Below are 25,579 nucleotides of genomic sequence, written 5' to 3'. Positions count from 1 at the left end.
CCAGTTCATGAAACCCAAACAGGAAGGGAGACAGCATTGTCACCTTAAGCACATTTTGCATAATGAAAACGCAGGCGCACACAGGACTTCCTGAAATACAGGGACACAGTAGCATGCAACAGGACCTTGGCACTCTGTACTGCTATAAGGCTTTCAGTCAGGTATTCTTCAAACCACCAAAACATACGCAGACAGTAACGACAAGCTTCATTCACCCCTCCAATACACGTGCAAGGACAGAGAAATAAGCCACTGCTCCTGAAGAGAATTTGCAAGAAATGTTACTTTTAAAGTTCAGTGAAGCAAATTCATTTTTCATTCTAGTTTCAGTTGATGCACAGCAATAAAGAATCAGCTAAAATGAGTTCAGCGCTACCTGAGACTGCCGTACGAAGATGCCGTGATTCTCTTCACAGGTAAAGTACCTGCGTCCTTGTACTGTCCCATCATTCTTTCCTTTTGCTTCATCTAGGATCACACCTACCCACTTTCCACTTGCAAACATGGTTGCTCCAACATAGGCTACAGTACCTCGATGTCCCTTTCCGATGACTTCTACACGGGAGCCCACCTTAAGGGGCTTGCTGTTGCCCTCTGTACTCATCCTGCTGCTGCTACTGGTGACCACCTGTAGGGGGCAGACCAAAAATTATCAGTGTCAACTTCAAACACAAAGCAATACTTACAGAAGAAAGCAATGGTGATCATGAACTTTATAAATTATATATATATATATATATATATATATATATATATATATATATATATATAAATAAATAAAAGAGGTGGGAAGTTTGGGGGCAACACCAGCTCTGTTCTTTGTTTCCAAAATGCTAGAGTACTACTTTTTACATATAAAATATTTTTATCATCAATTTCAGTCCTTAAGAGTTTATAATGTTTACTAGCATGGTTTACTGCCAAAAGCTGAGCAACATCCCCCCCCCAGCCCTGTGTTGCACAGAGATGAAGTCCCAATTATAGCCCAGGTGAACAGCGTTCCTTTAGCAGCATGAACATCTGAGGAATGGGGTGGGAACGGATGAGCTTCAGTAGCCAATGACAACTCGCTCATCCTTACAGGGCGGGAGGCTGCTGGGACTGATGACAGCTAAGGGAAGTTGGATGCATCTCTTGCTCACAGCTGTCAGGTTGGCTCAAACTGCCAATGCCAAGCTCCTCTCTGCACAGCCATGATGCATGCTCTGTGCAAGTGATGGACAGGCCACTTGGCAGTACCTGAAGCTGTCCTCTTATCTATGACTGAACTCTCATCAAAGTGGGAATGAATGGCCTGATTAGGATTCCCAGGCTGGAACAAACTGGCCACAGGCACTAGTGGAATGGATAATCTAACTTGGTACAAAGTAGGGGAGCCATCAAGGCAGATTCTGAGGAAATGGGAAGAGAAAAAAAATAATAAATCTGAATATACAGCTAGTCAAACATCTGGAAAACTTCACAGATTTCAATTTGTATACACAAAGCTTTCATAGTCCTTAGTCATCTCCTGCCCTTTTAATTACAGCTGCAGTCAGCAGCACTATATTGCCAGGTCCTATTCTGCCCTCTCAGTCTGCAAGAGCAGACTTCTGTACAGGAAATGCCTTCGGTTGGACCAGGGGCAGGAACCACTCTACCCTACTAGCCGATTAGGACAGAAGGAAGGGTACTGGTGCAACAGCAGTATCACCACAACTAACTACAGTGACCATACTCACCCCAACCCACTGGTGCATGAGAAGCACACTGCCAAAGCAAAGTCTGCAATATTTGGTTGCAATCGCATATACTTCAACACACACACAAGCAAGCGTGCGCACACACAAGCAAGCATGCGCACACACAAGCAAGCATGCGCACACACAAGCAAGCATGCGCACACACAAGCAAGCATGCGCACACACAAGCAAGCATGCGCACACACAAGCAAACGCATACAAGCACACGCACACTCACTGGGCCATGTGGCCACTTACATTTTAGCACTACCTACCCTCAGACCTCGCTTTTTCAAGGGGAATCAAGCCAAAGGAAATGCATCAAATTAGGTGTTACTTACCAAAGACAGAATTAATGGAAACACAAATAGCCTATCATTTGTGCAGCCATGAAGACAAATTAGTCTTTCACCACCAGCCATCTGTTTTCCAGATCATTCACATGTGCATAAGCGCACACCATAAAATCATGCAAATTTAAAATTAGTACGGTGTACATATTAAATATGAACAAGTGAGAGTCACTGCAAGAACAACAAAATTAGTACGGTGTACATATTAAATATGAACATGTGAGAGTCACTGCAAGAATAATAAAATTAGTATGGTGTACATATTAAATATGAACAAGTGAGAGTCACTGCAAAAACAATAAAATTAGTACGGTGTACATAGTAAATATAAACAAGTGAGAGTCACTGCAAGAATAATAAAATTAGTACGGTGTACATAGTAAATATAAATAAGTGAGAGTCACTGCAAGAATAATAAAATTAGTGCGGTGCACATATTAAATATGAACAAGTGAGAGTCACTGCAAGAATAATAAAATTAGTATGGTGCACATATTAAATATGAACAAGTGAGAGTCACTGCAAGAACAATAAAATTAGTATGGTGTACATATTAAATATGAACAAATGAGAGTCACTGCAAGAATAATAAAATTAGTACGGTGTACATATTAAATATGAACAAGTGAGATTTCCTATATATTTTATGAGCAGAAGTAACACAGAGGAGATGGAGAAATGAGGTAAGCAGTGGACAGTATGGTGAGAGAGTTACAGATATCTTGTCAGGTTTGGTGCAGGTGCAATGCCAGTTGTTGGATAGATGTTCAAATATTAGTTTGAAATTTGTAGATTCAAGTGTGTTTCGGAGGGTGTGGGTACAGAGTTCCACAATTTCACTGTTTGATTTGAGAATTGGGCTTTACCGTGAGTGTTAGCTTTGTTTGCTGTGAGAAAGTCTGTCTGCAGATCTTAGACTTTGTGGGCATGAGTAGGGACCAACATGTTCCTTGAGGGATGGGCAACCGTCAGGATGGAAGATGATATTGTGTGTGAATTCAAGTTGGTAGAGATGGAGAAGGTTAGGCAGCTCGAGCCAATTTAATTTATGTACAGCAATACAGTGGTGGGTTTGGTGATCTGGCTGAGAAGCGGGCTACTTGTTGTAACAAGTTTCCAGTTTGGTTAACTGATCTTTTTAAGTTGACAAAGAGGGGGAAAGCATATAGGAGCATAGAGAAGAATGTTCTGGATATGGCTGGTCTGGTATTATCAGCGAGGAATGGCTTGCTTCTGTTTGTTTGTGTCTTTCGGCTTTTCCCGGTTAGGGGTCACCACAGCGGAACTCCAGTCCGCTAATAAAGTGACCCATAATGAAGTGACCCACATGAAGTGACCCAAGTTTAAAGTGAACTTTCTTACTTGTGATGGCTATGTGGTCAAATCTGAGCTTGTTGGGCTACTATTTGGAAGTCTGGTCAGGTGAGTTGTCCATATACTGAACTACTTTAGCCTGTGTTGTGGATGAGGCTAGATCATTAGAGAAAATGGTGAAAAAAAGGGTCTAGTATGGATCCGTGAGGGACTCTGACTGAGACAGGCAGAAGGGGTGAGAGTTCAGATTTCCATCACACTGCTTGTTGTCAATCAGAAAGACAGTTTAGGAACCAGGACAGGAAGTCTTTGAGAACCTGAGGCAAGATTATCAAGGAGTTTCTGATGTTAGACGGTGTTGAACGCTTTTGACATGTCTAGGAAGATTGATGCTACTTGCTGGTTTGAATTTCTGAGTTGGCTGATGGTGTTATTAATTAGGGCTGTGGTGGTGCTGTGTTTCGGTCTGAAACATGGTGGGAAGGACAGATAAGGTTGCGAGATAGCAGGTATTGTAGTAATTGAGCATGTATACATTTTTCCAGAATTCTGACACAGGGGAAAAAGGATGGCTATAGGTCTGTAATTTTTATTTTTTTTATTTATCATTTTGTTGACCGGGAAAGTCCGACTAGGTTCCAGAGCCTGTTTTCAGCGGACGCCTGGGGAGAAATGCTCCAGATGCATGTCTTTGGAATTGTGTGTAATTGTTTAATTCTGTTGACATTCCTCCTTTCCATAATTTTGGGACATATTGTTCTGCTATAGACCTATCTACCATAAAGGAGATAGGCAGAGCTATGACATCAGCTGAAAGTTTGAAGCACTCACTGGGGAGTTGGTCTGCTGCTAATGATGAAGGTTTTAGTTTTTGTGATGTTAGTTGGGACAGGTTTGAGGTCAAAAGAGTTATTCTTACTTTCCACATTAAATGGAAGAGATGGTGGGGTGTTTCTTTTCCCTGTAACTAAGGAGAGGATGGTGTTTATAAAGTAGGTGTTGATTTGTCAGGCAATACTCATTGCTTTGGTTGTTGGTTCTGAGGTTGTGGCTTTACTTGGGTGGAGAAGCTAGTTAATTGCATGCCAAAACTTTTTGGGATTGTTTTCATATTTGTTTTGCATAGATGTATAATGCGTTTCTTTTTTGTCAAGTCTGAGTTGTTTTTTTTTTTGGTCGATTGAGGAGCTGCTGGTATGCAAGCAGACTTTTATTGTCTTTTGTTTTCTGGTATTGAAACCAAGTTTTGTCCCTTAGTTTTTGAAGTCTAATGGTTTCTTTTGATAGCCAGAGCAATCTCTTATTTTTATTATTATATCTATGAGTTGGTGCTAAGCCATTGAGAATAGCTAAAAATGGGTCACTGAAGTATGTTACGGCCTGGTCGAGTGGGAGATAATGGAGAGGTGTCTAGTTACATTTATTGAGCATGTTTAAGAATGCTTCGTTGGAGGACTGGTAGAGTGGGAGATAATGGAGAGGTGTCCAGTTACATTTATTGAGCATGTTTAAGAATGCTTCGTTGGAGGACTGGTCGAGTGGGAGATAATGGAGAGGTGTCCAGTTACATTTATTGAGCATGTTTAAGAATGCTTCGTTGGAGAACTGGTAGAGTGGGAGATAATGGAGAGGTGTCCAGTTACATTTATTGAGCATGTTTAAGAATGCTTCGTTGGAGGACTGGTCGAGTGGGAGATAATGGAGAGGTGTCCAGTTACATTTATTGAGCACGTTTAAGAATGCTTCGTTGGAGAACTGGTCAAGTGGGAGATAATGGAGAGGTGTCCAGTTACATTTATTGAGCATGTTTAAGAATGCTTCATTGGAGGACTGGTCAAGTGGGAGATAATGGAGAGGTGTCCAGTTACATTTATTGAGCATGTTTAAGAATGCTTCGTTGGAGAACTGGTAGAGTGGGAGATAATGGAGAGGTGTCCAGTTACATTTATTGAGCATGTTTAAGAATGCTTCGTTGGAGGACTGGTCGAGTGGGAGATAATGGAGAGGTGTCCAGTTACATTTATTGAGCACGTTTAAGAATGCTTCGTTGGAGAACTGGTCAAGTGGGAGATAATGGAGAGGTGTCCAGTTACATTTATTGAGCATGTTTAAGAATGCTTCATTGGAGGACTGGTCAAGTGGGAGATAATGGAGAGGTGTCCAGTTACATTTATTGAGCATGTTTAAGAATGCTTCGTTGGAGAACTGGTCGAGTGGGAGATAATGGAGGTGTGTCCAGTTACATTTATTGAGCATGTTTAAGAATGCTTCATTGGAGAAGTTTTTGGTATTTTATACAACTTTGTAAACTATGGTTCTGGGTGGGCTGAGTCGATGACTGATTAAGAAGGTAGGTCTATGGTCACTTAAAGGACCACTATGGGCAAATGATGAAGAAAACATATATTTTTTTTATCTTGTCATGATTTACTACAGCTCCCAAAGCTGCCTGCAGCAAAATAAGTACTCATTCCTAATTTTATTTTGTTTTTACTCTTGTCTGCCCTCATGGGGGCAGACATGATTCCTTTGGAAAACTAAATCTGTCCCATAATGCACAGACTGAGAACAAATAGCCCTACCATTTGCTGTCAGACTAGACTTCCATTCACTTAGAATGGAATGCCTGAACAAAACTGCCAAGTTTGAGAGTCTGCAGCTCATGTGTCATTGACTGGTATGCGTTGAGTTTTACAAATGTTGTTCCTACTGATGTACTACATATTCTCTGAAAGAAACTTGCAAAAGTGTCAACAAATTACAGAGATAAAAAAGACTTTTCACAAGGAGCAGTTTCGCAAATTTCACTTCCTGGCCAGGTTACTCCTCCCATCTCCCCTCCTTCAGTGGGCTACAGTCTTACATTTCCAGCTTTACTAGATTCAACTATTTAGTCAGCTTTGCATGACAATAGACATAAAAAAATCACAGCCTGGTGTGCCACTAGATCTGTTCCCTTGTATGTCTCTTCACTTCTGAATAGCATTTCCCAGGAATAATAAAAAAAAAAAAAAAAAAAAAGCAAATGCATCAGTCCAGAGTTTAGGCCAGTCTATCCATTTTTTAAAATGTGCACAGTAAAATATTCAAATTGTAATGCATTTTGGCTGCTGACATGGTTATCTTTACATAGTTATTATCTTATAGTAGAACCTGAACTTATGGTATTTAATGATAAATTTGACAACAGTTCTCCGTTTCTTAACAATGACCTCCCAAGCCTCTGATGTGACCTAGTACTTTTTCTTACTATTGCTTTATCTAGTTTGTCTTAGTTGTATACCTGTAGCATGTCTCTCATCCTCTCAGCAACAGACTCCTGGAGAAAACTTCAAAAGCAAGATACTTGTATTGAAAGAGTAGCAGCAGCTGTAGCAGTGATACCACACTCCAAAACAATGCACTCAAACATAGTACTGACAAACACAGGGTAATGCATATGTGTGAATCAAACAGGGATGAAATTGCTAGGGACTTCACTGAGCACAATTTTACTCTATCTCTTCATTTCATAATCCATAACATTCGCACCACACTTAGAAAGCACATCTCCACCTTCCACAAACACAGCTACCCACACCCACACAACATACCAGTCAAATTTAAGGCTTTTCCCACCTCTCTGCAAAACACTGCTGTAATGGCTTCGGCAAACAAATGAAAATGATTGATGGGTGTTGTTTCAAGACTCCCATCCATATCTCTCAACAGTACAGATTTTGCAGAAAGTCCAGATTTTTTTGCCTGTTTTTCATAAAATTGCAGTTTTCTGTCAAATCACTGGAAATTCATTGAACACTGAATTCAGAAAGTTGACAGGCATTTGATTTTCAGACTTCATATCCTTAAGAAAATTCACTCTTAATGCAAAACTTGTTTATCAACTTTCTAAGTTTGTAAGTGCAATATTTATAAATGGTTCCAATTTTGGGCCTTTGGTCCCCTATTATTTATGGCCTTGTCCAGATTTCTTGTTCTATGATGTTGAGAGGTATGCTGCCATCCTTTCCTACAGGAGCCAGTCCACTGCACTTGCACAAGTGTCCCCCTCATCAGGCAGCACGCAGGTATCAGTGCAGATTTGCTTTATAGTTCTTTTATACCACCCCCACACACACACCCCACACACACACCCCACACACAGTAAATCTTGTTGTCCATGTTATTTCTTCTTTTCCTTGGTTTCGTTTCTCTTACTTGTAATGTTGCTTTTACTCATTTTTTCTCCTGCCTCCCATATCTACCCTAATTATTACTTCTAACAAATACTTTTTCTCACTCTTTCTTCTCTTCCCCTCCTCCTGTTTTTCCACTATTTGAACTTTTCCACTCTGACATTTGCTTTATGAGTAAATAATGAACTGTCACCCTTATAAATGTACATTTCAATGCTACATAATATTGTATTTAGTCTAATAATAGGTTCATAGGCAGGTACTACGCTATCAGCCCAAGGGCCTAAGTAAGCCTAGCCAACAAGGTTCCCTGGCTTATGCCACCCAAGAAAGTTATTTTCCTGTGCCACGGTCGAGCAGAGCCACAGAAGTGATTCCCGGGGGTATATTTCCTATTTCCCATCCACTCAAAGATTTTTCTTGAGTGCTAATGAGGAACCTTGTTTGACATAGATGGGTAGCTTGTTCCAGAGTACGGGAAGTCTCTGGGACAGGAATCTATCCCCTCAAGCATGTCCTGTTTATTGTGGAGACAAGGTTTAGGTCCCTAGAGTTTGTAGCTCGGAGAGATTGGGATTTTTTTAGGTGTAGCATGTCCAACAGCTCTGGGTTTGACATAGCTTTATATGTTAGGCAGAAATCACCTTGGAGTAGGCAATATGCTACGGAGTAAAGCCGGAGTTTTTTTTGAGATGGTCAGTGTAGGGCATCTGTTTCAGGCCAGTACTTCTGTGGCCTTTTCAGCTGCTGCAGATGTCTTGTGAGATACGTTCCAAAAGGGCAGTTGTACTCTATAATGGGTCAGAGTGTCGAGTAGAGGGCAACAATGACCTCTTTTTCCTGGATGAGAACCCTTTTGTGATGAGGTGTGCCATGTAGAAGGACTTCCTGACTACTGTGGCGATGTGATTACAAAGGAGAGACTACTGTCCACCTGGGTCCCAAGGTCTCTTATTACACATTCGGTGTTAAGTAGACTGCTGCCTATGTGGTAATTAATGGGTACAGAGTTTTTACCCAAGGGAATGACAATGCACTTTTTGGCATTGAGCTTGAAGCCATGGCTCTGACACCAGGCATCTGTCTCATTGAGGCCCTTCTGTAGGATGTCCACATCATTTGGGGATTCGACTATGGCTCCTAGTTCGCAGTCATCTGCGAACTTCATTAGCCAGGGGCCTTCTGTGTTTGGTATCTACAGGAGAGATCCCAGGACTGAACCCTGTGGTATTCCACTTGCCACTGGTTTGATGCCAGATTTGGTGTCTGCAACTTTTACAGTGTGGGTTCTGTCAGTGAGCCAGTTGGCAACCAATCTTGTGACATGGGGAGTTATACCTAGTTTAGTGAGTTTAGCAATAATTCCAGAATGGGGGATGGTATCAAAAGCCTTGGCGAGGTCAAGATAGGCTGTGTGAACCACCTTTGCCTCATCTACAGCTTTGGTGACTTGCCTCAGTCGATTAGGTTCAGGATGCATGATCTGCCTTTCACAAACCCGAACTGGGTGGGGTCCAGAGTTTGGAGGTTACCAGTGTCTTTGTTTATGAGTTCCATAATGATACGTTCCATGGCCTTGCAGACCAGGCTCGTCAGGCTAATAGGGCGATAGTTCCCGGGATCAATGGTGGCATCCCCTTTGTGGAGTGGGATAACCGTTGCTGTGCACCATTCAGTGGGCACAAAGCCTGATGTGAGGCTATGACTAAACATGGTACTTAGGTTGGGAGCCAGTTCGTTCTGAAGTTTGTGTAAAATGCAGCCTGGGATGTTGTGCAGTCCCTATGGATGCTGTGTTTTTTGCTTTAGAGAGAGCAGCTTTTACCTGTGTAGTTATGATTACAGGGACTCTGCATTCTTCCTGTATAGATAAGGTCCCTTTAGGGTGTGAGAGGGTGGTAAAGTTAGCACTGAACCTATCTGCCAGGATGTTGGCAATATCCGTTGGTTCTGTAATTTTCATTCCGTTGTGCTGTAACTCAGAGCAGATCTGGGTGTTGCCATTGAGATTCTTGACATAGCTATAGAATGTTTTGTGGTTGTCTTTAGAATCAGTGGTGATTTTATTTTCATAGCTAGCTTTGGAGGTTCTTATAAGGAATCTCAGCTTCTTACTGAGGCTGACCAGGGAGCTCCACCACTCATGGGATTTTACTATCTTTTGCAACAGTTTCTTCCTTCTGTTGTACAGTTTGTTTACTGCAGGGGACCACCAGATTGGCTTCCTTTTCTTGTAGGATAGCACGATCCATGCACTCATGTAAGTGCTTATAGAGTGCATTTGTGTAGGATTCAGCAGTTGTAACTGTATTGCCCATTTGCATGGGTGTCATGAAGTTCGCCACTTCTGTCTTAAGAATCATGAAGTTGGCTTTGGAGAAATTTTTTACCATGGTTTCCTTAATGGGGGGGGGGGGGTGAGATGTGGATATCTAGTGTGATTAGTTTATGGTCGGATCTGACCAACGAGGAGTTGACTTCGGGTGTGGAACACCGGTCACTCATGTTGGTAATGACTAGGTCTAGGATATTGTTGCCTTTGGTGGGGGTGTGGATAAGTTGATCCAGGGCAGTGGAATTTATGAATTCCAGAAAGCGTTGAGTGAAGGAGCTGGTACATGAGTAGTTTTCCCAGTTAATGGTGGGGTAGTTGAAATCACCCATTATTAGGGTGTTTGGTAGAACCCTAATATTTTCCAGTATATCAAGAAAAGAGGAGTGGGAATCATGGGGCATGATGGGGGAGCTGTAGCAAGCTACAATTTGGATTGTAGTTTTGCCCAGAGTTAGTTGCACTTGGATAACCTCGGATGCATTATGCTGAGCAACTAGCCTGGAAGTGTGGATATCCTTAATGGATATGGACACACCTCCGCTTTGGTGTTCCGGTCCAGGTTGCGTGGCCGAAAAGTGTGGTATGAGTTATAGCCTGGTAGTGTAGGGGATCTCTTTGGAGCCTTGAACCAGGTTCTCAGTCACTGCACAGATATCGATGTTCTCCATTTTAAGGAGTGCCTTGAGCGAGTGCATTTTGAGGTTTAGACTTCTAGCATTACCCTCAGTTTTTGCTTGCCAGTTCCTGTTACGGTGGTGAATTTGTCATTTGAACCTTGTCTAAAAAAGGCACTACAGGGGCGGCAAGAGCCTTAACCTGTATCCGGAATCTCATGGGCGACAGGTGCAGGCCATCTCTGGCAAAGCATCGATGTCGTCCCAGGCAGACAGCTACTGGATCCCCTTAGAATGACATCAGAAGCTTAGCCAATTTCTGAAGTCAATCATTTTGTCCTTGTACTGCAGTACCACTCTGGGCGATAGCAGAATACTACTCAGGGCTAGGGTCATACCTCCCTGGGCTACAAGATCAGAGAGTTCTTCCATGTCTCTTTTCATGTAGTCCAGGGAGGTATGTATCAGGTCATTCACACCAACATGGACAATGACAGAGTCATATTTGTACTTGTTGTGGAGTGACCTGAGTGCGTAAGTTATGTGGCGGATCCTGGCACCCTACAGGCAGCTGACAGTAACCTTCTCCTTGTTTAGCCTGGCGAGTGGGACCATCAGTGTGCCTGACTACAGAGTCACCTATGACTAGTGTATTGGGTACGTTGTTTTGCCTAATATATTATATATGTTATAATATATATATATATATTTTTTTTGCCCATAATATCTGAATAAGTGAGTGGGATTTTCATGACAGCATCAAGGAAACATTTTCCTTCTTCTGTGTTCTTAAGTTTTGGATTTTTTTTACATTGATGCAGCATACAGGAGTTAGAATATTGAGAAACAATTAAACAAGATAATATACAAAAAATATGCAATTGCTTGAACATAAATTCAAAAAAGTTTCCATAGATAAACAGCGTCATAAACTAGAAATCATAACTATATTGATATGATTTATATTGCATTTATCTTGTTTTAATGATGGTATATGTGTATTATTGTGTGTCATATGTGCACAAATATTTGTATTAATCTATGTATTTACATTATATTGACAAAGTACTGGGTCACATCAGAGGCTTGGGGGGGGGGGGTCATTGTTAAGAAACTCAGAAATAAAGCTTGGCATGGAGTACCATAAGTTCAAGTTATGCTATAAGAGAATAACTATGTAAAGATAACCATGTCAGCAGCCAGAACATATTATAAACTGAATGTTTTACTGTGCACATTAAGAAATGGATAGATTGGTCCAAACTCTGGACTGATGTGTGTGTTTTTTTTTTTTTTTTTTTTTAATTCCTGGGGAAATGCTATTCAGAAGTGAAGAGACATATAAGGGAACAGTTTTAGTGGCACACCAGGCTGTGATTTTTTTTATGTCTATTGTCATGCAAAGCTGACAAAACAGTTGAATCTACCAAAGCTGGAAATATGAGACTGTAGCCCACTGAAGGAGGGGAGATGGGAGGAGTAACCTGGCCAAGAATTGAAACTTGCAAAACTGCTCCTTGTGAAAAGTCTTTTTTATCTCAGTAATCTGTTGACACTTTTGCAAGTTTATTTTGTGTAGTACATCAAAAGGAACAACATTTGTAAAACTCAGCGCATACCAGTCAATGACACATGAGCTGCTGACCTTCAAATTTGGCAGTTTTTTCAGGTGGTCCATTCTAAGTGAACGGAAGTCTAGTCTGACAACAAATGGTAGGGCTATTTGTTCTCACAGTATGTGCATTGAGAAAGATTTAGCTTTCCAAAGGAATCACAATGTCTGCCCCCATGAGGGCAGACAAGAGTAAAAAAAAAAAATAAAATTGGGAATGAGTGCTTATTTTGCTGCAGGCAGCTTTAGGAGGTGCAGTAAATCATGGCAAGATAAAAAAATACATGTTTTTTTCATTGTTTGCCCGTACTGGTCCTTTAAATTATTTGGAAGGCTTCTGGAGAGACAGTTGTGGGTGGTAGTGTTAAATAAGTGACCAGTCTAGGACAGATTCTCTTTTGCTATGTTTATCTATTTATTTTTTATTCTCTTTTTTTTATTCTTTTAAACGTCTACTGTTCTCCCCCTATGTCAACTCCTCTGAAGTTGTAAATCCTGTAAACCCACTGTCCTTCCCAGGATATGATTTGTATCCTGAAGGCAGTATTGCTGTCATTTCTTTATTCTAATCCTGAAGGCAGTATTACGGTCATTTCTTTTTCTTCCTCCTTTTCTCCCATTACTGTCTAACCACTTTGATATACTAACTGTCTGGATTATACTAGAGTAACTAAGGATGCGAATACTCTCTAAAAAAATATCCTGGAGTTAGCCCTACAGAGTTGTTTTACTCTAAAACTACCTGTAGTTGTACTATGTGTAAATATATTATGTCATATAATCATCTTCACATACTTTAATTTGCAATTTGAAATTATGTCTTGTATTCTTCCATAGTTTGTAACCGTTATAACTTTCTTGAATTTTTGTAAACAATTTTTGTTTTGTTTGTGTTTAATTGTTGAGCTTTTCTCCCCGTTTTGTCTGTTGTTTATGTGTGGAGCTTTTCTCCCCGGGCCTCTACTGAAAATGGAAATGTATCCAGCTAGATTAGCCCGGTTAACAAATGTAAAATAAATAAATAAAAATCTACTGGAGTGGGAAACTGGATAGATGGTGTAGAGATACATTGCTGTGATTGCAGTGCACAGGGTCCTGGGTTCAAGATAGTCTGGAGAAACCATGTAGATTTATGAAAGTGGAGAAGTTATTACCTGTGTAAGTGTTCCAGTCTAAGTTGAAGATGCCTGTGATAACTGTTTCATGGTGTAGACTGAGGATGTCCAAGCTACGAGTTCCTCGGTGGCAGTGGGAGTATTGTTGGGAGGTATGCAAGTGGCAATTATATATTTTTCTTTGGGTTGATTCTGAGCCGTGTTACTAGGACTTCAACGTTATCATCATAAGGGTATTTGATGGGTAGGTAGTCTATGCTTAGGTTATCTTTGTAGAACAGTGCAACCCAGCCTCCCTTCTTCCTGATCCTGTCTAACCTGTGCACGCAATAAACTTGTGGGTGTATTGTCTGGGTTTCTCATATGGGGTTTTAGCTAAGTTTCTGTTGCTATAAGAATGGCTGGTGAGTATTGCGATATGACTTCATGAAAGTCTGTGATTTTGTTAACTAAGCTTCTAAGGTTCATGTTAAGAATGACAAGGTCTGAACACAGTTCTCTTGCAGATAAAGAAAAAGGATGCAACACAGAGAGAAATGCAGCAACATAGCAGACAATTAATGACTAGCATAGCTAAACCATACTAAAACAAAATCATCAATTTAATGGAAAGTAAAGATGACCTTCAGAAAAAGTAAATGCTATGCAGACTCACAGATACTTATTTTTCTGTGATCCTCCCTAACAGCTGCCAACCATTAGCACCTCTCTTCCAATGCATCTTGAGCTCATTTATTACCACAAATATAAGAGACATGTCCTGATAACCTGTCATATGGGCAGCCATGAAGCAAAATAGTTTTTATATATATATATATATATATATATATATATATATATATATATATATATATATATATATATATATATATACACACACACACACACACACACACATAGGTTCATAGGTTAGTACTAGGCTAACTGCCCTTGCGAGCCATTTTAAACCTAGCCAATTATCCCTTGTGAGATTCAAACCCTGCACCTTGTGTTTGTAAGGCAAACACCTTAACCATATATATATATATATATATATATATATATATATATATATATATATATATATATATATATATATATATATATATATATATGCATGCTCTGATCTCTTGCAGTGTACTTTTTGGAGAACTCCTACACATGCTGTCACCTGCTCTGCTGCTGCATCAGATTACCACCACTAGAGGTCAGTATAGCCTCCCTCTCAATAAGATCAGCAAGCCAAAAGCAACCACTCACTCCCACCTTCCCTCTCAGTCTCTTCTTAACACCTAGGTTGCTATTCAATCCAGGCTGTGTCAATAATAGTGAGGGTGAGGGCTTTATCTCTCCACCCCACACAATCAGCTCTTGAGCATATTTATGAACTCTTTGTATAGTCTTTAAAAAAAATAAGAGTTAGCATAAATGGGGCATGAAGCAAATCTAACCACAGCAGTACTGATGACTATGCAAGTCAAGTGAAACTTCGGTGAAAGCAACACAGGGCACCATAAGCACTGCAAGGCATGGACACCTTACCATGCCTCAATGTGACAGGGGCCTGCATAGTAAAAACAAACCCTGGCAAGGGAGGAAAAGCATGGGAGCAGGTACCAAGGTACAGGGAAGTAAATATTGTGGGAAGAAATAGCCAGGGAATTATTATGGCTAGGCTTGTATAGGCCCTAGGGCCGATAGCCTAGTACCAACCCCCTATAAAAGTAAAAAGGAGCAACAGCAATTACAACCATAGGGGGCATTTTTTTTTCAGAATGCAGCTGAACAACAAACAGCAATAGCTAGCTGTGATGACAAGAGCTGCTGCTGTTCACAGTCGACAAGCAACAATCATTGGTACAATAAATACCCTTACAGTAAAGCATGACTTCACTGATAAGCATACAGAAACAACCACCTCAACCAATCTAGACTGCAGCAAGCAGTAATGCACATAAGATCGAGCTGTACTTGTTAGTCATCTTCAGGAGGAAGTTCTGCAGCAAACTTATAACTAGGCAAAAGTACAGCGGTGCAAATAACTTAACTCAACAGCAGATGTTCCCCTATGATCACTGTGAGATGCCACCTGTAGCAGAACCCCCCCCCCCTAGTCTTCCACGGCGGAGCATCCCCCAAAGCTAGACTAGCTCTACCTTCCCTGAGAAGTCCACACTACTCCACTATAAAGGTGGCGTTTGCTCCACATCAGTTTTGGTTCTTTCTTGCCTAGCAAGGAGGCTAAACAACCTTCTTATACCAAACCTTTTAATCGCAGACTTAAGTATCACAGATGGTCTTCTACCTCAGACAGAGGGCAGATATTGTCAGAGGGATGCCACAATCACCTGTCCTGTAAAACAGCCAGAACAAGAACCATCTTAAATGGATCTGGACAAAGGTGATCTCAGCCCATTTGGTAGGAGGGGGTAGTAGATGCACGGATAAGGTGTAAAGGTGGTGACTAAGTATGGCCCCACCTCAACTTTTATGACACTCTCATGGGTAGAGGGAGGTAAAACTTCACTGCAAAGTACAGTTTTGTACCTACCATAAATGTAGATGTTTGAGTGTACACCTGCTGCAGTCATCACACTTGGGTTATCCTGTCAGGCGGTCCCGCAGTCGGCCGGAATTCCAAAGTCTTGGTCCGGCGTCGGTTGCTGTTGCTTCTTCCCTGAGGTCAGTGCGCCAGGGGTATATATAATGCATCCAACGCCATTTTCTTCAGTTTTTCTTGCCCCAGATGTCAGGTGCCCCCAAAAAGGTGGTCAGTAATTAGTACCAAATTAAGTAAATTTTGCACAAACACAAAATCCCTCCAGCTATAAGCAAATACATCAGGAGGTATTGTAGAGATTTAGCCAGTTAGATCAGAGGGGATGGAGGGAGGGTAACCTGGACTGCAGGAGGGTGTACACTCGAACATCTACATTTATGGTAGGTACAAATTTGTACTAAGTTTATCGTGTTACCCTGCTGCAGTCATCACACTTGGGTAGAATCCCAAAGCTAAGGATGGGTGGAGGAGTCAGAGGAGGCTAGAAGGCCCTGCAGAACTGCAGTGGCGAAGCCAGCCCTAGTCTTAGAGTAAAGTGGTAAGTGACAGTGTTTGGTAAAGGTGTGTACTGAACTCCAAGTTGCAGCTTCCAAAATCTCCTTGGTTGGAACCCCCCTGAGGAAGGCTGTAAATGTAGCTGTTGCCCTGGTAGAGAGGGGCCTGATGATAGCAGAAACTGGTTTTCCATGATGGGTACAGCAAAAACGAATGCAATGCCCTATACATTTGGAAATGGTTTGTTTTGATATAACCTTCCCTTGTGAAGCTGTAGCATAGGATACAAAGAGCTGGTCAGATTTTCTGAAAGCCTTAGTTTTATCCAAGTAGTAACGAAGTTGTCTGTGAATGTCCAAGGAATGCAGGAGTCTTTCTCCTATGTTCTGTGGATTTGGGAAGAAGGTGGGTAAGTGAATGGTTTGATTTAAAGCCACACTGGAAACCACCTTAGGCATGAAGGAAGGATTAGTTTGTAGAGAAACTCTGTCTTGATGGAAAATGAGGAAAGGTTCCACTGCCATTAGTGCCTGCAGCTCTGAGACTCTTCTAGCTGAAGTTATTGCTAGCAGCAGGGCAGTCTTCCATGATAGGAACTGTAGATCTGCAGAGAAAGTTGGTTCAAAGGGAGGTAGCGTAAGTTTTTCATAGGTTGGTACTAGGCTATCAGCCCTAGGGCCTATACAAGCCTAGCCATAATTCCCTGGCTATTTCTTCCCACATTATTTACTTTCCTAGACCCCTGTCTAGCAGGGTGACTGACGTGATCCCTGGGGTGAATTTCCTTTCTCCCATCCAATCGTCAAGGTTCCTCTTGAAGAGGTCCAAAGAGGCACTCTGCTTGACATGTATGGGCAATCTATTCCAGAGTCTGGGGAGTCTCTGGGTCAGGAACCTATCCCATCAGCATGTTTTGTTTATTGTGATGACAAGGTTTAGATCCCTGGAGCGTGTAGCTCTGAGGGATTGGGATTTCTTTAAGTGTAGCATGTCCAACAGCTCTGGGTTTGACATGGCCTTGTATGTTAAGCAGAGATCGCCTCAGAGTAGACGATATGCGACAGAGTATAGCTGGAGTTTTTTAAGGCGGTCAGCATAGGGCATCTGCTTTAGGCCTGTGATTTTTTTTAGTGAGGTATTTCTGCGGCCTTTCCAGTTGTTGCATATGTCTTGAGAGGTACATACCCTGACAGCTTGGAAACAAATACAACGCATCATCTGTCAAGCAAGACAGCTGAAACTATGCAGAAATTAAAGGCGTTCAGTGTCTGACAGTGAGGATTTCCCACTGTCGTTGCTACGGGAACAGACCACTTGATGTTGTCCGTGATCACAGAAAACTTGCTCTGACAGAATGTAAGGGGAAAAAAAAGGGCACCAGTACTGATTTCTACTTTCTAGCCAAACAAAAAAAAAAATTGTTTTCTGATGTTGGGCTGATTACAGAAACTGCAAACTGCTCATTAACAGTGTTGCCCTGATAAAGGAAAAGAACCGAAAAAGTACAGTTGTATACACTTACCATAAATGTAGATGTTAGAGTGTATTCACTGTTGCAGTCATTACACTTGGGTTATCTGCTCTGCAGATTAACAAAGTCTTGGGTCCTGCGTCGGTTGCTGTCCCTTCTTCCATGACATCAGGGAGTATAAAACATGCAACCAACGCTATTACATCAGTTTTTCTTGCCCCAGATGTCATGTGCTCCCTAAATGGGAAGCAATTAAATATATACATACAAGGATATACCTCCAACAAAAAAGCAAATACACCAAAAAGCTTTTTGAGCATAGTAAGTGAGAGTAGAGGTAAAGCCAAAAGAGGAAAAAGGGGGCTGGAGGGAGGGTAACCAGGACTGCAGCAGTGAATACACTCGAACATCTATATTTATGGTAAGTGTACACAACTGTACTATGTTCTTCGTGTTTCACTGTTGCAGTCATTACATTTGGGTAGATTCCCAAAGCTAAGGTTGGGAGGAGGAATTTAATTAGAATTAGGACCAGCTATAAGACCCTGCAAGACTGCAGTGACAAAACCAGCTATGGATTTAGAAAAAATTGGCAAATGATAATGCTTGGTGAAAGTATGTACAAAACTGCAGGTAGCAGCTTCTAGGATGTCCCTAGTAGGGACGCCCCTGAGAAAGGCTGTAGAGGTAGATGCAGCCCTGGTTGAATGGGGTCTGATGCCCTGTGGGATAGGTTTTTCCATGGTGCTTATAGCAGAAAAGAATGCAATGGTGCATCCATTTTGAAATGGTTTGCTTAGAAATGGCTTTCCCCTCTATCCCTGCAGCAAATGCCACCAGCAGTTGTTCAGATTTCCTTTGAGGTTTAGTCCTGTCCAAGTAGAATCTAAGATGTCTGTGCACATTTAAAGAGTGCAGAATCCGTTCCCCTTTGTTCTGTGGGTTAGGAAAAAAGGTAGGCAAATGAATAGACTGATTAAAGGCCACACTGGATATCACCTTGGGCATGAAAGAGGGATTGGTTCCAAGGGACACCGTGTCCGCATGAAAGATGATGAAAGGTTCCACTGCCATAAGGGTCTGTAATTCAGATACCCTTCTTGCAGAAGTGATAGCTAAAAGGAAAGCTGTTTTCCAGGAAATAAATTTTAAATCTGCAGTAGCAGCTGGCTCGAAAGGAGGAAGAGTGAGTTTCTCCAAGACAAAGTTAAGATCCCAGACTGGAGTTGGAGCTCTCCTGGGTGGCCTTAAGTTTTTGGCCCCTCTGAGAAACGGCTTGAGCAGTGGGTGAGAGAAGAGGGGAGGCTCTGTGCTATAATGAGCCGAAATGGCTGAGGCATGAATTTTGATGGAGGAAAAGGACAAGCCCTTATGAAGCGTCTCAGTCAAGTATTGTAGAATCTGAAGTAAATTGGACAATGTTGTGTTCATTCCTTGAGATTGGTTCCAGGCACAAAATATTTTCCATTTTGCAGCATAAGATTTTCTGGTACTGGGCCTCCTTGCCTCTAAAATGATATCCATCACTGATTTACTGAGGGAAGGTAAAGGAGAGATTAGGTAATTAGCCAGGCTGCTAGGTTCAGGGTTTGTAGTTGAGGGTGCAGAATCTGGTTCTCCTGCTGAGACAACAGGGAAGGAGTCTGAGGCAGGTGCCATGGAGGAAAGTGTGAAACACTGCGCAAGAGTGGGTAACAGTGTTGGCGAGGCCAGTCTGGTGCAATTAAAATCATCCTTGGCTTGTCCTGTTTGATCTTTAGTAGTACTTTGGAGAGCAGAGGCAGAGGAGGAAAGGCATAAACTGGTAGGTTTTTCCAACTGAGGGATAGAACATCCACTTTCCAAGCTAGCTGGTGGGGAATCCTTGTGCAAAATTTGCCCAATGGATGGTTCCGGGGGAAGGCAAACAGGTCTATATCTGCACTCCCCCATTTGCTTGTCAACATGCTGAAAATCCTTGGTTCCAGTTTCCACTTGTGTGGGTCCACGAGATTTCTGCTTAGCCCGTCTGCAAGTGTATTTAGTTTTCCTGGCAGGAATTGAGCTTGTAGATACACTTGGTAGCTCAAGGCTGTATTCCACAATGCCATGGCTAGTCTGCAGAGGGGGTAAGAATGAGTCCCCCCCTGCTTGTTTATGTACCACATCACAGTTGTGTTGTCTGTCTTTATCATTAGTTGTCCTGGAAGAATGTGGTCCTTGAAGGCTGTCAGAGCATTTTGTACAGCTAACATTTCCTTTTGATTTATGTGCAGGTGCATTTGACTTGGGTTCCATTTGCCCTGAATGCACTTCCCTGCCAGGTGAGCCCCCCATGCATAGTCTGACGAGTCTGTTAAAATTTGGGGGTAGTGTGAATGGTAGTCCCCTGTTTTGGTGGCAGGCCTCTGCCCACCAAAGGAACTCTAGGCGTAGACGAGGTATGATTGGAATCCTTGCTTCTAGATCCTGTGAATGTTGACACCATAGGCTTTTGAGATACCATTGTAGTTTCCTCATATATGCAGCCTTGCATATGGAATTAGAAGAATGCAGGAGGCCATGAACCCCAAGGCTTGCAGAATTTGCCTTGCAGACAGCTGGGTTTTTGTGGCCACTTGTTTGATGTAGGTTGTCAAATGAATCCGTTTCTCTGGCGTGAGGAAAACCATCTGGGAAGTTGTATTCAAGCTTGCTCCCAGGAATGTAATTTGTTGACAGGGTACCAGGTGTGATTTCTTTTTGCTTATGGTGTAACCCAGACAAGTCAGTACCCTTTGAACAAAAGCCAGATGATTCAAAAGTATGTCCTGGCTTTCTGCCTGAATTAGACAATTGTCCAGGAATGGGTATATTTGAATATTTCTTTGTCTGCAAAATGCAATGACTGGAGCTAGGCACTTTGCGAATACCCTGGGCGCAGTAGATAAGCCAAAGGGCAGTGCAGAGAACTGATAGTGCATGTAGCCTGCTTTGAACCCTAGGTATCTTCTGCAAGACTCCCTGATAGGGATGAGCAGGTATGCTTCTTTTAAGTCTAGTGTTGCTAACCATGCATCTTTGCCTAGTATAGGAAGCAGCTGGTGAAGCATCAGCATTTTGAATTTGGAATCACCAGGAAGGTGTTTAGAGTAGAAATGTCCAGGATAGGATGCCATGTATTGCCTTTTCTGGGTATCAGGAAAAGTCTCGAATAGAAACCTTATCCCTTTTCCTCTTCTGGTACCAACTGAATAGCCTCCATGTTTAAGAGAGAGAGAGAGTATTTGATTTTGGGCCTCCGCCCACTGATTTGGGGGTAGATTTGGCCACCAGTTTGGAGTTGGCAATGTGCGGAAGTGAAATCTGTATCCTTGGGACACGATATTTAAAGCCCATTTGTCCTGGGTAATGAGTTCCCAGTTTTTGGCCTGCAGACCAATCTTTCCTCCTAAAGGAGCATTCAGTTTGTTAGTGCTTGGAAATTTTAAAAGCAAGTCATTGAGACAGTTTTCCATAGGGTGGAGTCTTACTACTCTCAGATTTGGGTGTGGAAACCCCCCACTGCTTAGTCTTGTGTGTCCCTTGGGACTGAAACCTGGGGTTTCTGCTGTGTCTGGGTTTGGCTTGACAAGACCTGGAAGGGGGTGGAAAGGACAAGTTCTTAGAGGGCCAGTGCCTATTAAATCTAGGAGGCTGAACTTGTAAGAAATCTTTGAGTTTGCATAGATTTAGCTTTATCTTCCATCCTTTTAAGAACTTCCTCAGCCTTGTTGTCAAACAGGCAGTCCTGATTTAAGGGAGCATCCAACAATTTAGCTTTAACATGATCAGGCAAAGATGGCTCCTTAAGCCAAGCATGCCATCTGAGCACAGACCCAGTAACAGCAGCCCTGCAAGAGGCCTCTAATGAATCAAATCCACATTGCAAAGTATGTTTTCTAACCTGTTCCGCAGAATGCATTAAATCCTGTAATTCTTTATGTTCAGCACAGTTAGCAATCAACATCATTTTCTGTTTAAGCAATCCAATAACATGCTGTTGATACTTTAACATATGAAACTGGCAGTTTAAAGCCCTAATGGCCAAGGTTGCTGAAGTGTAAACCACCTTACCCCATCTATCCAGCGCCCTGGAGTCTCTATCAGAGGGGGTAGGATTTTTACCAGTAGAAGCCTTAATGCCCTTGGGTCCCTGTGAAATAGTCTCTGGATCCACAACAGGATTTTTAAAAAGGAACATGCGTGAATCAGGACCCCTGTAATATCAGTCAGGTTTTCTGGGAGCAGGAGGCAAAGAACTAGGGGCCAAACCAGATTCCGAAAAAGCATCATCAACAATGTCCAGTAAAGGAGGGATAGCTAAAGGCCTATGCTGAGGCAGGAGTAAGAAATCCCTAAGCCTCCTCTTTGAATCAGAAAAATCCTGGCTTTCCTAGTGGAAATGTTCCCTTAGAGTATGTAAGGTCTCACCAAAAGAAAAATCCTCTGGAGGTGAAAGCAGAGGGAAGAGAGTCCTCTGCATCAGAATCCTCATAAGTAGATAAGGGCAAATCCAGATCATCAGAAGAATTTAAAAAATCAGAATCCTGGTCAGAAGATTCATAAACATTTTCAGTCCTAGGGGAGGTTGGCTTCCCCTGATTAGAGTTACAAGATCCTCAGCCATTCTTATTTGTTTTTTAGGCCTAGAGGCCTGAAAATGCGGTCTGGACGTCGGTTTCTTAGGCATGGTTTGAGATTTTGGCCTAAAAGAAGATGGAGGCATCTGTTTAATATGCAAGTCTCTTGGCCTGAATACACCCTCAGAAGCCAGTACCTGCACAGTGGCTCCGGACCCATCCAAGGTAGAGACATCCACAGGTTCCACAGTTGAAGCATCTCACGGCATTCCAGACTCCGAATGGGTCTGAGTAGAGCCCTGCAAGTCAGAAGTAGCGGGTATCAGGGGCTACGAGAGCATCTCACTGAATACCAGCGAACTGGCGACTGGCTTAGGAGAAGCATCGTCGCTAGTTTTGGACCTCAGCAGCCTGTCTCTGTCTTTATCTTTATATTTTTTCAGAATCCCAGTAGTCGAATGGCTAACAGACGACATTTCTGGATAATTAAACAGAGAACTGAAATATTTAGAGGCAAAGATATACCAACGACGGATAGTGCGCTGATTAAATAAAGCACAAACCCTACAGCAAGGTACGTCGTGGTCAAGGCCTAGGCAAGGAATACAGTACGAATTAAAATCTTTGCGAGGTATTTGCTTTCCACAAGTAATGCAATTATTAACTTTTACTGACATCGGTAAGGAGCAAGAAAAAATTTCCCCAATGGGGTACTAAGCTTTAGTTGAGCACTTCGGTTCTGAAACTCGAAAACGAAAATTTCAGGAGTCGGCCGACCAGCATATGTGAACTGCTTCTGCTTCAGGCACCGCACGGCAAGAAAGACTGATGTAATGGCATCAGCTGCATGTTTTATACCCCTGACTACCTGACGTCATGGAAGCAGGGACAGCAACCGACGCAGTACCCAAGACTTTGTTAATCAGGCCAACTGAGGGCTACTGCAGAGCAGATAACCCAAATGTAATGACTGCAACAGTGAAACATGAAGAACATCAGGTAATTCTATGCTTTGGTTCAAGTTATTCTCTGAAATCACCTTGGGTAGAAGAGAGGGATTTGTTCATAAAGATATGCTGTCTCTGTGAAAAAGCAAATATGGTGGGGGGGGGGTTACAGACAATGCTTGCAACTCTGATACCCTCCGTGCAGAGGTTACAGCCATCAAGAAAATGGTTTTCCAAGTCAAAAACTGAGGAAAGACTGTGTTAAAACAAAATTTAAATCCAATGGTGCTGGGGGATGTCTGATAGGTGGTCTTAGTAACATGGTACCTTTGAGGAAGGTTTTACATAACTGGTGAGACAATGTCGGAGCCAGAGTCTCCCAAATTAAAGTTTGATATTGCGGCTAGTTGAACCCCAACAGTAGCTGCTGCTGCACCTTCATCGACAAGTTTTGCTAGGAAGTCTAGAATAAAATTAACAGGGGTTGAAAAGAGGTCCACATGGTTATTGACAGCCCATAGACAGAATCTCTTCCATTTACTTTTATAAAATGTCCTTGAAGACTTGTGTATGGAAATAAAGACGTGTTTAACTCTAGAGGAAAGGGTTGGAAACCTGGCTATCATTGGAATTGGAGCAATCATACGGTCAGTTTGAGATTGTAAAGAAATGGGTGGAGGGTTCCTGATGCATGAGTGAGCAAATCTGGAACTGGGTCAAAAATCCACGGTTCCTCCCAAAGAGGAGGCCAAAGGAAAGGGAACCAGATTTGGTGAGGTCAGTATGGAGCAATGAGTATTAATTCCCTGCCCAGGGAACTGGCTTTCTGGAGAACTTTTGGAATTGGAGGAAAGGCATAAAGGAGGCCCGGGAGCCAATCCTAAACAAGTGCATCCCTTGGTGACTCCCCCGGAAGGGAGATGAGGGCAAAATAGCTGTGGCATTTGGCATTCATGGATGTCGGCAAGAAGTCGCAGCAAGGCTGGCTCCATTTTCGGAAAATTATTTCTGCTATTTCTTGCTTTAGGGACCACTGGTGAAGCATCAGAATAGCTCTGCTGATCCTGTCCGCTACTACGTTCGATCTCCCTGAGATGTGAACTGCTATCAAAAAGTGTTGGGAAGAGGTTGCCCACTGCCATACTCTCAGGGCATCTCGACAAAGGGGGTAAGATGTGGTTCCTCTTGTCTGTTTATTTACCATACAACCAACATGCCGGTTTGGATTGCAATTGTTCCTAATGGAAGAGAGTCCTGTAGTGCCTACAACGCTAAAACCACCGCTCGTCTCTATAACATTGATGTGCAAGTGGGCCTCATGATCCTGCAAGGTGCCTTGGACTGTCTTCCCCATATAATGCCCCCCCCCATCTGAGGAGCATCCATGGTCACCATGGCTAGTGGGTGAGGAGGTACAAATGGTCAACCTAGAACTATTTGGGAGTATAGCCACCATCCAAGTTCCTTCTGCATGTTTCTGTGATGAGCATTTTGTGAGACATCGGTAGTTCTTGCATCGACCACTGAATGGATAACAACCACTGAAGAATCCTCATGTGCATATGTGCTAGGGGAACTAAAATTATTGCTGCACCCATGATCCCCAAAACTTTGAGGACCGACTTCACTTGAACTTTTTCTTCTTAGCAGGAATCTTATGTAGTACCCCCTTCTAGTGGAAGTCTCGCAATCATTTGTCCTGTGTTTAATTCTGATCCTATGAAAATGCTGAGATGGCTCCAAGGCAGACTTTTCATAATTTACAGTAATTCCCAGGCAGGAACAGAGTAGCAAGGTTACATTTCTGGTCTTGATTAGCCGATGCCTGTTCGTGGTGTTTATGAGTCAGTCATCTAAGTATGGAAACACTCTGAATCCTAGACGTCTCAAGTGAGGCACTACTACTGCCATGCATTTGGTGAACACTCTGGGGGCTGTAGTGAGTCTAAAGGGCAAAACACGAAACTGGCAATGACTGGTTCCCAGCCAAAAGCGGAGGTGCCTCCTTGATTGTCTTTCCATTTTTAAACGGTAGTATGCATCTTGGAGATCTATAGACCACATCCAATCTTCTTTCCCCAGGAATGGGAGTATTGACTGCAGTGCCACCACCCCGAACTTGCATTTCTTTACTGATTTGTTTAGAATGCTGAGATCCAGAATTGGTCTCAAGTCCCACATTTTCTTTGGAACTAAAAAGAATCTTGAGTAAGTTCCGGATCCTAATTGGTTTGCGGGGGACTTCTTGGATGACTTTTTTCTAGCAACTTTTGAATTTCTAGAGTTGCTTGTTCCTTTTGATGAGGTG

General features: G+C 42.4%; 1 protein-coding gene across 5 annotated transcripts in view; it reads right to left on the bottom strand.

Annotated features, from left to right (window-relative positions):
• DCTN1 (dynactin subunit 1) overlaps window positions 1-25,579 on the bottom strand; it is a 1,835,652-nt gene that overhangs the window by 1,734,151 nt on the left and 75,922 nt on the right. For all 5 annotated transcript variants that reach the window (XM_044063298.1, XM_044063299.1, XM_044063300.1 and 2 more), the window contains exon 2: window positions 377-628. In XM_044063298.1, the coding sequence (XP_043919233.1) occupies window positions 377-628 (252 nt within the window). The remainder of the gene's footprint in view (window positions 1-376; window positions 629-25,579) is intronic.

The sequence above is a fragment of the Protopterus annectens genome, chromosome 2.part1, assembly GCF_019279795.1.
Source record: "Protopterus annectens isolate FY-2018-M chromosome 2.part1, PAN1.0, whole genome shotgun sequence".
Lineage (NCBI taxonomy): Eukaryota > Metazoa > Chordata > Ceratodontiformes > Protopteridae > Protopterus > Protopterus annectens.
Note: the sequence above shows the minus strand (reverse complement) of the source record. Positions and strands in the feature narration are given on the sequence as shown.